Below are 15,411 nucleotides of genomic sequence, written 5' to 3'. Positions count from 1 at the left end.
ACATCATGTTTAAAATAATAACATTGCCCTTTTCCTAGGCATGAATATCATTAACAACATTGTACTACTGTTGGGTTCTTCTAGGTGGTCCAGGAGGAAATCCCAATTCCTTCTAGCTTTGTGAAGCTTAGTTACCTCAGCAGTCGAACCCCTGGATATAAAACCTTGCTGCGCATTATTTTGACACATGCAGTCATCCCTCCTGGAATGACAAAAGTGCATCTTACAGTTGCTGTTGAAGGGCGGCTGGTTCAGAAGTGGTTTCCTGCGGCTACAAACCTGGTCTACACTTTTGCTTGGAACAAGACAGACATTTATGGGCAAAAGGTGTCTGGTCTGGCAGAGGCTATGGGTACGTTGAGTTACTTCAGTGTAATTAGTATTAGTGATACGTTTAAAGGGAAAATTCTGTTTACGCTTCTGATGGTAAATTGTGTATCTAAATTAATTGCAGTTTTTAGCCAATTGAAGTGTGATCATATAAGAAGCATTTATTTTCTTGTTCCTCACTTTTTCTTTTTTTAAAGCCACTTTATTTTACATCTTTAGTTTAAAAGTCCTTTCCCCCCATCTCATAATGGTTACATACTAGTGACTACCTATGCAGCTATCTCTGTGTTTGGAATGTACTTTCTAACAGTGACCTTCAGTGTGTCATTGCCTCTGTCATTTTTGTGGCCGTGACATTTAAAATGTCATTTCCATTTAGAGTTTACTAAATTCTAACTTTTAGGCATCTTCGCCTATTATATTGATGTCTGAAGCTGTTAACTTCTTGACTTATTTCAAGAGGTTTATATAGAAAGCATCCATACTTTGTGGGGCCCTTTTTACTTTAGTGTTTTAGATTTTAAAGATATCCAACTAAATCCCTGGTTTATGACTGAAGGCCTATATGTGAAAATACAATAACTGAAGTAAAATGCATTTCATTCATCCAAAATATTTTCTTATGAATTTTGAATTTTGCTATTTGATTTTGAGTGTGTTTTATTATTATTTTAATCAAGGAAGGTGCATTTGTTTGTTAATGACCTGCTATTCTAAACACTTCCTATCAGTATATTTACTGTTCCAGTAGTGCTTACTATTGTGAGTAGTCCTATTGAATTCAGTGGGACTTGAGTAGGTTTTGAAGTCTGTGGAGCTACTCCAATGTGTTTTCAGGATCAGACTCTAAAATATTAAAATAATTGGGGACCACATTCTGCCACTTACAGTATCTTGCTCCATAAGTAGTCTCGTTGACAGTGGCAAAGGATAGTACTATGACTATCTACTCTTTCAAAATGTGTGTTCTAAAGTGGATAAATGCTGTCTTAGGGGAACATTATTCACACGCTAAAGCTGATGTAGAAAACTATCATAAAGTAGCAGTGTGAGTGATAGTGGCAGAATCTGGCTCTAACTGCTTATACTATATAGATTCCTATATCTGTTGTACAACAAAGAATGGAATTAAATGACATTAATTAATTAAAAGACATTTGTCTTCTGAATTATACCCTATTTGTTCTTTTTTCCATATGTAAATATTTTATAGTAGACAGCAATGATATTATGCAATTTTGTTGTTATAAAATGTGGGATGTCTGAAAATGGCATGAAATAGCAGTAAATATGTTAATGCTAATAAATATAATACGGAACAGTTAAATATGCTACTTCTCTTCTGGATCAATTGAAAGCCAGTAATCATGAAGTCCACCCTAGTCCAATGCATTTGCAGACATAAAACCAAATAACTCCATTAGAGATGTCACAAAATGGTACACCGAATTACAAAATCCTTAAGTGAATACTAGCAAAGCATTTATCAAGGTAAACAAGAATAAAAAATAGTCATTGTGGCACTATAAAATAACACAATTTTATTTATTTATTAAGGTTCAATGTCTGGTTTCTTTTAAAGTTAATTTTAATTGTGCTTCTTGCAAAACAGAAGCAAAAATCTTTATATTTAAGTGCATTGTTAACTTGGCTCATAAGATTCCGATAAAACCTTATTTAATTTGACAGATTGGAGTTGTCTGAGACCTTTATCTGCATTCATTATGTGAATTTTGTCAAAATAATTCCCTGTGTTGGTGTATTACCAATATTTAATAATGCATGCTGCTCAGACTTCATTTTAATTACGTTGAATTACAGCAGATTGAAGTCCTGTAATCTCAGGAATATAACCATCTCCCTTTAATATTATAAACCTTATAAACTGTTTCATTTTTCTTCAGGATCATTGGCAACAATTACATAATGATTTACTATAGTAGTCTATCCAGAAAAAGTGCTCTCTTAGAAAACCATAGACTTTCTGAAGGTAACTCTCATGCATGGAGGGACCTGGGTTTGTTTTTTTTAGAGAAATGTCTGGTGGTATTTCCCAGCTCTCCAAGCCTTGCACATTGAGGCAATTTCCTGATCTTACTTTTGCAGCAGAAATTATAACAGAGTTTCTTCTTAAGATGGAAGAGTTAGAAAAAATGATATATAATAGTTCTCCTCCCTCTAGAAAAAGTGATTTTAAGAGATTCTTTAATGATGGAAATAAAATAAGAGTTTAGGCATTTGACTCATTCTTAGATATATAAAGTTAGGGTATAAAAGGGGTATCCAAATTGCTCACTAACAGGGAAGGCCATAAAGGTAACTACATACAATAGCAATGAGAGAAGAGGACAATGAAGTTGTGGGAAAGAGGATAATGAGCTTTAGGAACATTTGTCTATTCAGGAATTTCAGACATTGTCAGAGAATAGGAGAAGTATTACATGATCACCCATGGTCCTACCATGTGCTCCATTATGGAAGTCTAGGGGTGGATTTTCAGCTGGTAGAAACTGCCATAGCTTCCTTAAAGTCAATAAAACTCTGTTGAATTCAACGGAACTATGCAAGTTTACACCAATTGAGGATGTGCCCCAGAAAGTGTCTGCATCTCTGGAATATTGTTTAGCGTTGTGAATAGTATATATGCCTCATTTGGGCTGAACTTTTTAAGTGTATGACTGAAGAGAAGATGCTATAGGATAGGTCAGAAGTCATCAGCAAAGTTGCTTCTTACTAAAACTCCCCTTTTATCTTCCTTCTTACAGAAACACCTAGAAAAACACTAGTTCTGTTACTGACCCTTGATGAATAATCCCAGAAAGAGAATGGCAGAGGCAGTTTTGGGAGAAATAATCAGTTCTGTGGCCAAATCTGTAGATTCATAATGAGGCAGTTGTATAACAGCAGTGTTGTTTTAGCTGCTGGGGCCTCTTTAAATTGTAATGGATGGACAATACAGCTGCTAGGTACATAGTGTAATGTTCTGATGCCGCTGAAGTTTTAAATGTATAACGACATTAACAGGAGGCAAGGGAATGTGAATTCAGGAGTTAGAAAGTTTAGTAACAAAAACAGAGGCTTATTGATAAACTAATGGAGAAGCTCTGCTAACACAGAGAGTAGCATTTTGTTCCAATAAAACATTCACCTTACAAAATGAGCCAACACATCACTTGCTCCCTAGAATTCTGATACAAGACCTCAGTTTAAAGTGGAGCACCTAAGGTTCACTGGAGTTCTAGAAACAGGTGGTAATTGGTAACAAATCAGTGCCAACATTCTTGCATGTAACAAAAGGAAAAATATGAGGTAAGTGGAGTTGAATTTCCACCCACTCTCCTTGAACGAAACAGAACTCTTCTCATTAAGCGATAGTTCATTTAGCTAAGGGAGATGCTATTGAGCAAGTTGGACAAATTCCGCTGGGGAAAAAAGATACATACATGCAAAAGACAATACATAATTGATACTATAGGTATAGACTTAGAAGATACTGTACTTTGAAACTATAGTAACCATGACTATCAAAGGAACCAATAATCTCTTAGACTTTTTTTGTACACTCAAACAATCAAAATCAAATGCAGGAGCCTCATTACCGACAGTAGATATAAAAACTGGTGCGAAAAAAAATTTGATAATAAATGGAAGGAAAAACAATCTAACCTATCATCATTTGCTTGCAGTGTCAGTAGGATATGAATATGAAACATGCCATGATTTTATTCTGTGGGAGAAAAGGACAGCTATCCTGCAGGGTTTTGAGATGGATGCTTCGAATCTGGGGGGTTGGTCCATAAACAAACACCACATATTGAATCCACAAAGTGGTAAGTCCTTCAGTTATCAATCAAATATGTTGGAAAGGAATACATTTTCAAGATGGTGATGAAGAATTTAGATATTCAACTTTTCATTGTTAATGTTTTATTCTTTGAGTGTGCAACTTTATTGGGAACTGCACACTTTTACCCACCAGCTAAAAATATTATTGTGTATGTCTTAGCTATCAGGCATAAATTAAAATCTTGTAAATGTATATTTTTGTCATTTGGCTAGATCAAGAGAATACTAATATAGGTTGTAGAACTTTTTACCTGTAGATTGTTGGTTTGAATCCAATCTAAGATAGTAGGGATTGAATGCTGTTCCTGTTTGCTGGTCTGTGTGAAAAGAATTGATGGTGTGTCATCTTCTCAGTGGACAAGTGTCTATGTCACGAACTCGATGCTACAACTGGCTTTAACTAACATAATTATTGGCAGTCTCACCAGTGGAACAAAGGACCAAATATACATCAAAACTGAGCTAAAACTCACCTTCAGTAGGTGGTGCTTCCATTCGCAATAGACTCACCTTCCAATACAGTGTGCAAGTTTCCACTGCTGCCCACTCTGTACCTGAGCTGTGGATAAATAAAATACTTCCCTCTCTCTGGCAGCAGTCTAGCACCTTTCACAAGCATGCAAACAAACAAACCAACAACTTTATTTTGCTCTCCTTACTTAACTCCCCCTTCGTATAAATTACTCAAGCTCTGAGACTTTAATTTGTTTTCTCATTACTATTATTTTATTACCCCCCCCCCCCCAAGCAGCTATAATTAGGAACTATTCTTGGTGGATTTAAATGATCCAGTTAATACAGTTATAGTAAGTTACGGTATCGAGAATGAATATGAATTTGCAAATAAATTGATATCTTACTTTCCTTGGGAGAGAAAAACCTAGGATCAGATTCTCAGATGGTGCAAATCAGCTTAGCACTAGCTTCAATAGAGCTCTGCCAATTTTCCAGCTGAGAATCTATCCACTAAAATCTGTTTCCAACTGTAAATAACTGTAACCCAGATTCATGCACAGATGGAAGGCTGTCAGGTTTTCACAAATGCTGTTGTCAAATGTACAACTGTAGTGCAAATATTCCAAATACAAAAGGTCAGGTTTAGTTTATAAATTATCAAGATTTTGATTTGAAATAGTTTGACATTTTAAGCATTGGTTCTTTTGTACCCGCCTTACTGGTTTGTATAGATTGACTTCTTTAAATGCCAGTTGTTGACATTTAACACAAAGAGAGATCTGACCTCAGTCAGCCCAGCCCCCAACTGTGAGTCCCATAGTCCACATCCTAGTGCCAGTTTGCCACTTAAATAGTTTAGTTTCAAAACTGAGTTCTTGGGAATACTTCCTTTTATAGCTCTAGTGTATGAATGTCTGGCCTTAGCACCTACTGTAATGCCACCCATTCTAATTCACCAAATAAACACTAAAATATTTGAGACTTTATAAAATACACAATTATGAGTAGCAAACATTTGGGGTTAAATTGTGGCTTTTCGGCCATGGGCCAGGGCACAAGGTACATAGAGATGAACTGTCCATTGGTCAGTCCCAGAGATACCGTCCATTATTCTGGGCAGTAGAGGGTACAGTGAGGGTGCAGTTTTGAAAGGGTGCAGCTTGTCCTAACCTATTCTGCATGTTAATGCTAGCCTCAAGCAATCCTTGTGCTTTGCGACTGCAAGAATTCTGGTTGACTAACCCTTGTACCTAGGTTTCGGGTGGGAGGCTGCTTCTGCCTTCCCTCCCACTTTACACATCTGCACAGAGTTAGGCAAGATCAAGACTTGAACTAGAGGAAATTGTTCTTCACCTTTCTCCTCTCCTTACAAAGGCACTGATCCCAGAAGGTATGTAAGCACACATTTAACTTTACGCACAAGTAGTGTCATTGAAGTCAATGGGTCTACTCATATGTGTAAAGTTAGGGCACAGGCTTAAGTTCATACCTGAATCAGGGCGTAAGGTCTGATCCAGAGCCTGCTGAAATCACTGGAAAGATTCTCATTGACTTCAGTGGTGTGGATCTCGATCATGACCATAAAGCTCCTACATGTGAATTGTCAGAGAAACTGCTTTAGGGTCATACTAGTCAAATATGGGGAAATAATTATTAAATCGTAGAATTCATAAACCTACCAAACTAAAATTTGGTCCCACAAATAGATGACAAGCTAGATATTTAAGTTCATTAGCCAAAAGCTCAAGAATAAATAAAATACCACTTGATCTCAGCCAAAAGGTCAAGAAAAGCTAGTCAGTTTCAGCCATGCAAAACATACATTTTAAATAAGGGTAAGGTTATGATTCAAACCTAAAACAGTCACTGTAAAGTTCAAGCTTATGCTCCATGTCAGTATGAGAGGAAGTAAAAGGCATACATGTGGAGTAGCCTTCTCAGGAATTAATTTCTTGAGATCTTATTGTATTTAATTAAAATAAAGCATTCACTCTGCAGGGATATAAGCATGAACCTTTCACAGATACTGAATTTACTTTCTGTTTTTGAAATGCTGTTACTAGATTAACTACAGGAATAGCATTGGGAACACACTTCAGATGTAAAAAGTTATGTTTTTTTATTGCAAATAGTCCTTATGTAACTTTCATTTCACCTTAACATTAAAAACACTTGATTTGATCAGCTACGTACATATATTTCAGCTCATTGGGGCTGCTGTTGACTGAATAATACTGTATGCATATTACAAGTCTGAGTTGTTGATTCTTCAGCTTGATGATTTTGTCATGATTGCAAGTGGCAGAAACAACTAAAAAAAAAAAGCCTACCTTTTTTGTTTATCAGTGACAGAAAATAGCATGAATATAATAAGACCTGAAACATTAGCATAATGTTTGTTGTTGAATGCAGTTTGCTGAGGCAATCTGATGAGTAAGTGCATCGCTAGCCGTTCTAGCAATCCCTTGTTTTCAGCCAGTACCATGCACCTTTTGGGCTTTTCTGGCCACTGATGGAGTGGAATTTGAAGTCAATTTCTGCCACTGCAGCCTTCAATAGTTAGCTTGAGTTAGTACATTTGAATTAATCCATTCAAGCTAGCCTAGCTCGAGGATCTAGCTTGAGTGAAAGGGTTCGTCTACCTTGTGACAAAAACCCATGGCACTGAGTCTCAGCTGACTTGGGATCACGGGGCTCAGGCTGCAGGGCTAAAAATGGCAGTGTAGTTGTTCAGGTTTGGGATGAAACCCGAGCTATGAGATCTTTCCCCCTCGTGCTCCCAGAGCCCAAGCTCCACCCTGAGCCCGGATGTCAAACGTTGTTGGTGAACCGTAAGACGTACAAGGCATCTTACCACTCTGCAAAGTAAGGGCCTCTTCTTTCTCTAAAGACATTTCCTGATTGCTCATGGCATCCTGAAAGTGAAAAGCCTCTTCATCACTCCCAGCTGGCTCTCCCCACATTCTGCCCTGGAAACCCTGGCTTTTTAAACACATACTCTTTTTGAGCCAACAAGCATGTTATATTAATATAGATAACTGATAATATTTTGCTGTCAGGTACACTAAGGCCATGGATTGTTGTCCCCTAATTTTCTTTTTCTGGTTCAGAAAACAAGATAGATCATTCAGGATTCCTGTTGATTCTATTATGAAATATTTTTCATCAATTTGTTGCCATTTTTTCCAACATGTAACATCTTCTGACCATTTGTCATAATCAGTTAATGAACACACGTGCATGGTATCTCCTGAAGGCATAAAGTCCTTTTGAAATACCCAGAGAACTCATAAATGCAAATGAATACCACAATAACCAATATTTTCAGTGTACCCTTTGAAGTGGATTTTTCTTCAGATGCGAGGGTGTGTTGAATGTGTTTTTTAAAGGGACTTTTTACTTTGAAGTTATAGATACAGGAATTCTGGTCCCGATCTAGCAAAGCACTGATCTAAGCCAAGAAGACTACCCATGTGCCTAGCATTACATACATGCTTAAACTGAATAAAAGTAAAACAGACTCTCCAGAGCCCTAATTATATATTGTTTGTTTTAAACAGATAAACGATTCTTTACATTTTTAGCATCAGACAAAAGGCCAGCATCTCCTGTGAGCTCAGTAATTTTTACTGGGGTGTGGGGGGTGTTAAATTTCCATTGATTCTGCTCTCATATTTCTAAGCTCCTTTTATATACCACCCTAAACTCCAAAGAGAAATATATATTCTGTCTCTTGTAGTTCATAAATAAGTTTGAAAAATGGATTCCTCTTTGAAATCAGCATAAAGCACCACCCACTGGCTTCCAAAGGGAATTTTCATTTCAAACTTATTTGTAAGCCACAAAACAACTTCTAAACAAGGGGAAGTGTGAGCACTAGATTTGGATCACCAATGTACTTTAAGGACAATCTAGAGTAGCCTAATATATCCCTTATCCACCATTCAGCACAAGCACGTTTTCCCTGTTTATGTCTACATTGCAGTTGGAAGTCTGATTGCAGTATGTGCTAGCTTTAATCTAACCAGCATAGTGCCGGGAGCAGTGAAACTATGGCAGCATGGGCTTCATACTGCTTTATTTGACATTTTCATATGGCTTTATTTGTATTACATGTGCTAATTGGATTTAAGCTAGTTCGGGTATGTCACACCTCAGACGTACACACTGAGGAATATTAGGGTAACACTCTTTTGGCTTAATGCATGTAATTGGGTCTGATTCTGATCTGAATTGCGCTGGTGTAAATAATGAAAACTCCATTGAAGTAAATGGAGTTACATTGGTGTCAGACTGGTGTTATTCAGTTCAGAATCAGGCCCACTGATGTGTAGGGTTCATTTTACATAGCAAGCAGATTCAGTGTAGTGGGCTGTAGGATGAGGTGGAAGAGATATGTAAGAACAATGCATTCTTGAACTAAAACTTGCTGGGAAATTGGTGTTAATAGCTGGAGCAAGATTGAATGGTGTGGTGTCATGCAGTGGAATTAAGTTTAGGCAGGTGAAACCTGTTCTTGGAACAACAACAAGTAAAGAAGTCTTCAACATGATCTATATTTTCAAAAACTGAAAATAGCACAATATAAAGCATTTGTGTACATTTTTTTTGTTCCGGCTTTATCCAGAAATGCTAATATCAATATACGGATACTGCAGTGCTACATAAGAAGGCAAGCCATCAGTTGTGCCAGTGTAATCAGAAACTACATCCCCTTGTGTTTTATTTACTTTAATCACTCTCCTTATTTGACGGAGTGCTGGGCTTTCTAATAGAAACATGGAATTCTGGAATTGCTGTCTCAAAAGGAGACCTATCTTCAGATTGAAAATCACCATGAGTCTAGTAATAACATGTCTTTTTGTGGGTAATTGTTAACTGTGTTGCTATAATATTATAAAAAAAAATGTCTACCTGAGAAAATGATGTTAGTACTAGATCTGGTATTACCAACCTAATAATCGGAAAGATTTTTGAATGATATATCCTATAGTGCAGTGCAACTGACATGTTGGACAGCTGTTTTCTACGTTATGGCAGGGCATATTATATTCTCATTGGTAAGAAGTTCACTCACTGGAATTAATCTTCCACTTTTAACGCAGTTGTGCTGCAGTCACCAACATTTTTATACATTATTATCAAGCAGCTCTCATTTAAATTTGAATATTGATTGTATACTGCAGTTTGATGTCCTTTCTGAAAAATGTAGAGCAGTCCTCCTATTAATTTATCTTAATTAAATATTCCAAGTGTCTAAGAAATTCCTCTGATACCTAATAAAAATGTATGAATAAAATGAATATTTAAGTAGTAATCCCTAAGAAATCAGATAGTAATTCAATTAACAGTCGATTTGTTAGGAGTGTTAACCAATCCTGCCTGGTCATCATGATCCCAGTTTTTAAAACAGCTATTAACCAAAGAAAATGGTGGGGAGATTCAGGGAGGGAGATGTTTAGAATTGGGAAAAGTTCTTAGAACCTTTTAATATATTTTCTAAAAGAGCTGGACGTGCTTTAATGAAAATGTTAAGTGCTTTGCTCCTGTATTGTCAAATTCAAAGATAAGGTGCAGAATATTTTAACTCCTGCATTTTTTTTCTGCCAGCTCATTTTATTTCAATTTTGATGGGCCAAAGGTTCTTAAGAACTTATACCAACATTTTCTAAATCTGCATATAAAATATGACACTTAAGTGCTTCCTGGAAGCATATGACTCTGGTGCTCTGTGATCTGCACTGACTGCCTATTGGCCTCCAGGTGGAGTTTAAGGTATTGAAACCCTAAATGGTCTGGGACTGAGGGATCTCCTTTCTCACTATGCCATACTGTCAGAGTTGCAGTCAGCAAGGAAGCTTGAGCTGGATTCCCATCCTTTTAAAAAATAAAAGCGAGAGAGAGATAACTCAGGACTGGAACTTGCTAACCCACTCATGGTCCAAAATAGTCTGAATTTTAGTGATTTTCCAGGCATGCTACGCAAGACACACCTCTTAGACTGGCTTTTTGGAGAAGACTGAGGGTGTGCCGACCATCATTTTAATGCTGCTGACATTTAATTGTATTGTCAGTCATGTATTAGATTGCCTAGAGTCTTGGATAAGACTCTTTTAGTAATTTAAATAAAAATAAGTAGATTAAAATAAGTTTATTCACCTAAATAAAGTGGACTGATTTTCAAAAATGCTGAGCATCTGCAGATCCAATTGAAGTCAGTGTTCACACCTCTGAAAACCAGGCCACTTATTTAGGTGACAAAATACAGATTTAGTCACACAATTTTACGTACCTACACGTGAAAATTCTGGAATTATAAAAGTTTGTCCAGATAGTGTGTGGCTCAGAGAAATATTTTTAGAGAATCTTAAAATTAGTTTTAACAAGCTTTTACAGGTAATGATCCTTCCATGTGGAACTGAAGGTGGAATGAATGAAACCAAAAATGGAAGCCCTACTTACATTTGCTGCATGATGAAATCATAGCAAGATTGAGCACAACTAGTTTATAATAGGTAATATGAGCTTTTTTGTCACCTTGATTTTTCTTCTCTCATGTCTAGGGATCATACACAAAGGAAATGGAGAAAACATGTTCATTTCCCAGCAGCCACCAGTCATCTCAACCGTCATGGGTAATGGACACCAGAGAAGTGTCTCCTGCTCCACCTGCAATGGCCTTGCTCTCAGCAGCAAACTCTTTGCCCCAGTTGCCTTGGCTTCTGGTCCTGATGGCAGTGTGTATATTGGAGACTTCAATTTTGTCAGACGCATCTTTCCCTCAGGAAATTCCATTAGCATTTTAGAATTAAGGTAGGAAATCCTGGAGTTCATTGATTGGTGGTCAGGTCTATTAACATGAACATGATACAGCTATGAGAAATACAGTGAAATGTTTTTAAGGGACAAACCAAATTTGACTGCCTATAAGAGATGTGTCTTTCTCGCTTAATATCAAATTTACCCTAGAAACCTTGGGTGAATCTTAAAGCGGCCACTTAAGATGGGGAATGTTGCCTATGTTAGGTGTCCTTTAGTACAGGCTTCACTTAATTAATCAAGAAATCTACAAATTGGATAATCTTAGTCTTCCTCCCTCACATTTTTCCTATTTAGATTTTCAAATAAAATGAGATTTTAAAGCATTTTTTCTTGAAATCGACTTAATTCTTGGCGGAATATTTGAGTTGAGGAGCAGGTATGTATGACAGCTCAGTGATAGCAATAGCCACTTTGCCTGCATGTACTCTAGGTGGATAGATCAAGTTCAGAAGTACCCAAATATAGTTAAATTGTTCCCCATCTCTTCTAGAAAGCACAGCAGTGTAGAGTTCACTGAAGCTGAGAGAGGCCCAGGCCAGGGGCATTCCAAACTATGATCTGTCAATCCAGGTAGTGCTATGCCACCAAAAAGCTGCCCTGCCACAGCTAACCTCCTGTAAGTGACACTTTACCCAGTTTCACTGTAAGGGACACTATAGGCAGCTATAAAATAGTTTTGGCCCCTAAACATTACCATAAAGCATGTCTCACATTTACCATTTGCACTCTGCAACCTCCTTATTTAAAGCTTTATCCTACCAGGTTCTGGATGCCATTAACTCATGTTGAGGTCAGTGGAGAGCATTTTTCAGGATCAAGCCCTTACTTACCAATACTGAACCACACACAGAAATATGTACCATGTAATTTACAGAGGCCACACTAAACCTATATTACTCATCAAAACATGTGATCATGTAACCAGCTACCATGGTTCGAGTGAGGTTACACATTAATTGCTTAGGATGAGGTGGAGATATGTGTATTGTGGGTGGTGGAAAGGAAGCAACTGAATTTGAGAGGGGAAGAAATGAGTGGAGTGGAGGTTGAATGATGACCCTTATGTCTTTGTTATCTACATTGGGGGCAGTATACAAAGTTAGCTGTGTTTTCATATGGATATATGTTTATGTGAGTAATAGCGTGAAGGTTATTATTATGTTGGTTTGTTCTTTGATACTGATACTGTTCTTTAATTCTTTGTTGTTTTACTTTTCTTGTGGCTCCTGGATTGATTTGTCATATTAGGAACAGAGATACAAGACATAGGTAAGTAAATCACGGTGGAGTTATGCGTGCATCCAACTGATTTAAAGGATCATTCATAAACAAGAAACAAGGAATATTCCTAAACAAAGGGTTTTTTTAATATGGATTTACAGAAACGTGTGGTTAACAAATATGAATGTAAATCAAATTCAGCTTTGTTTGCTTTAGAGAAGCATAGGTTTGTTCACTTTACGTGACTCACCTCCCCCACTAAACTAAAAGAGCCTGCGCTTAATCAGCAAGGACAGTGTAAAGCTTTCAGCCTGAAGAGTGACTAAGGTTATTGTTAAAGGTAACTCACTTATTTTATTAACTTTTGCTATATGAATTTTGAATTATATTGTAGATACACTTGCCTAGGGAAATTGGGATGGGTGCATTTCAGAAATAGAAAAATAAATAAATATCTATAGAGGAAGCTAGAGAGGCCTCTAGTTTATTATCGGACAGCTAGCTTGTAATTGTAGAGACTGCCCTCAATAAGGGGCAGTGCATAGCTAAATTGCCCCATGAGCAGCCCAGAGAATTGTGCCTGGGGGTATGACTACACTGCAGTCAGAGGCGTGACTGCAGCACATGTAAATTTACCCGAGTTAGCTCTGATCTCACTAACTTGAATAACAATAGCAGTGAAGCCACAGCAGCAGGGATGGCAGAACAGGCCAGCCACTTGAGCTTTTACCCAAGATACTGAGCAGGGTTGATCAGTCCATGCTCCACAGCTTCACTGCTGCTGCTGTTTGAGCTAGCTACATCAAAGCTAGCTCAGTATGTCTGCACACACAACTGCAGTCACACCTCTTAGTGCAGTGTAGACCTGCCCTTGGTGAGTCACAGTTTCTCCCCTGCTTGTCCTTTGCTCTGTAGAGGAAGCAAGTTAGTTCCCCCTTTCTCATGGAGCATCTCAGTCCTCACTGTGTGTCCAGTCATCAATGCCAGTCAGCAAGTTAGGTGTGAGGGGAGAAGGGAAAAGTGTACAAAGGTTCTTCCCATACCCTCCACCCATTTGCATGCTGCAGGATGCACTGGGCGAGTAGGCCTTGCTCTCCTCACTACAGGTAGAGTCTTGGTTGAGTATTGGAGTAAGGAGTGTGTAGGGCCCTTACTTCCCCTATGTGACTAAGAAGGCTGTTACAATCTAGCCCATAGAAATGACCTAAAAGGGGTTAGGAAGAACAGAAAGCTGCGCTTTCCTTAGAAAACAAGCTCTTCAGCCTCCTAATATATTATTTGAAAAAGCAGATAAATGAACCAGGATTGATGCATCCCATTTTGATGACTGCATAGCATAGTATGTTTTGAGGGCTGCCATGACAATTGTTATTAGGTTTTAGCCACAATCATATTATTGAATATGATCGTTTGCTTTCCACCTTCCTTATCAAAGATATCATCTTCCAGGCATTTTACGACAAAAGCGTAATAGAAAGATATTAAAGTGACCATTCCTGGCTAATTGCATGCATCTCCACAGTTTGTTTTAATGATTGTTTCCATTTGTCATGTATTAAACCTGTCAAAGTCCTTCTAAATTTTACAAGTTGAAAGAGGAAAATTGAATTTGTTCACTCTGGAATGACCATTGTCACCAAAATGGTATTAATCAGGGTTTTAATTTTTGCTTCCTGTTCTGAAATGAATTTTCTAAATACCAGTGCACTAGTACAAAATACACTAGCTTCTTTGGATAGGCTTAAACCTTGGTTAAATTAAGTTACTTGTCAAATTGCTTCCCACTAAAGTGCTGTTGGGTATTAATTGTAAGTATTAATTGCCTATTTGCAAAGCTATATTGTTTTTACTGGCTTAAATGAAGAGATTTGTGGTAAATTGGAGCACATCACTTTGAGATAATACAGGCAATGAGGTTATGGAAAGGCTGTTTACAGTTCTTACTGGACTCCGCTTTTTTGTGGCTTTAAAAGCCACAGCCACTTTACATTAGGAGCAGGTGTGGGTAGGCACGAGACTTTCTTCCTAGGGAGGACAGAGGAATGCAGAATGCTTCCAGGCTACTAGAGAGCACATGCAGGAGCAACCACTATCCCCTCAGGGACAGTCTGGGTAAACTGCAACGTGGAGTCAGATTGCCACAGAATGAGCCCCTGGAACTCCACAGAGCACCCTGCCTGAGGATGCTCAGCGAGCTCTTCAAACTCATGCAGAAGGAGTGCAGGGCTGTGGCCCTGCTTCCTTCCCACCCAATTTGAGGTGGGTTTGCATATCCAAACTTCCAAAGGATGTAGGACAGTGGTTCCTGTGCTTCCCTAACAGAAGGACTGCAATTATAGCCCACCCCTGCATAGGTGTATTGTGGCCCACCCTTTCAAGGCTCATTCCTTCCTCCCCCAACATCCCTCCTCTCCTCACAAGGAAAGGCAATAATCTAGCCCCTTAATAGTTGCAACATGCCTCCAGATGCCAATGCATGTTGCTGACTGGTGCAGAGGGGAGGCAAGGCCACCACTCCCTTCACCCATGCCCAAGCTGCAGTGTTGAGTAACACTAATAATGTTGTGATCCCTATACCTTGAACTCAGGAAGCAGAAGCTCTATAATTTTGGCTGCTGACAGCATAGCTGTGCAAGGGGGGAAAGGTCTTCCAAATTCCAGCCCTCAACACAGTCCTTCCTCCTGAAAAGTAGGGGGAAAAGATGAACTTCAGAATGTTCCTTGAAGGTTAAAAGA

At 38.2% G+C, this 15,411-nt stretch overlaps 1 protein-coding gene across 3 annotated transcripts in view; it reads left to right on the top strand.

Moving 5' to 3' along the window:
* The window catches only part of TENM1 (teneurin transmembrane protein 1), a 428,532-nt gene that overhangs the window by 331,128 nt on the left and 81,993 nt on the right, over positions 1 to 15,411 (top strand). For all 3 annotated transcript variants that reach the window (XM_067548198.1, XM_067548197.1, XM_067548199.1), the window contains 4 exons: positions 85 to 352; positions 4,017 to 4,160; positions 11,196 to 11,445; positions 12,703 to 12,723. In XM_067548198.1, the coding sequence (XP_067404299.1) occupies positions 85 to 352; positions 4,017 to 4,160; positions 11,196 to 11,445; positions 12,703 to 12,723 (683 nt within the window). The remainder of the gene's footprint in view (positions 1 to 84; positions 353 to 4,016; positions 4,161 to 11,195; positions 11,446 to 12,702; positions 12,724 to 15,411) is intronic.

This window comes from Emydura macquarii, unplaced genomic scaffold (genome assembly GCF_026122565.2).
Source record: "Emydura macquarii macquarii isolate MOO-44397 ecotype Brisbane River unplaced genomic scaffold, CSIRO-AGI_Emac_v2 contig_1253, whole genome shotgun sequence".
In the NCBI taxonomy this organism is placed as follows: Eukaryota; Metazoa; Chordata; order Testudines; family Chelidae; genus Emydura; species Emydura macquarii.
This window is presented reverse-complemented; position numbering and strand designations above follow the sequence as displayed.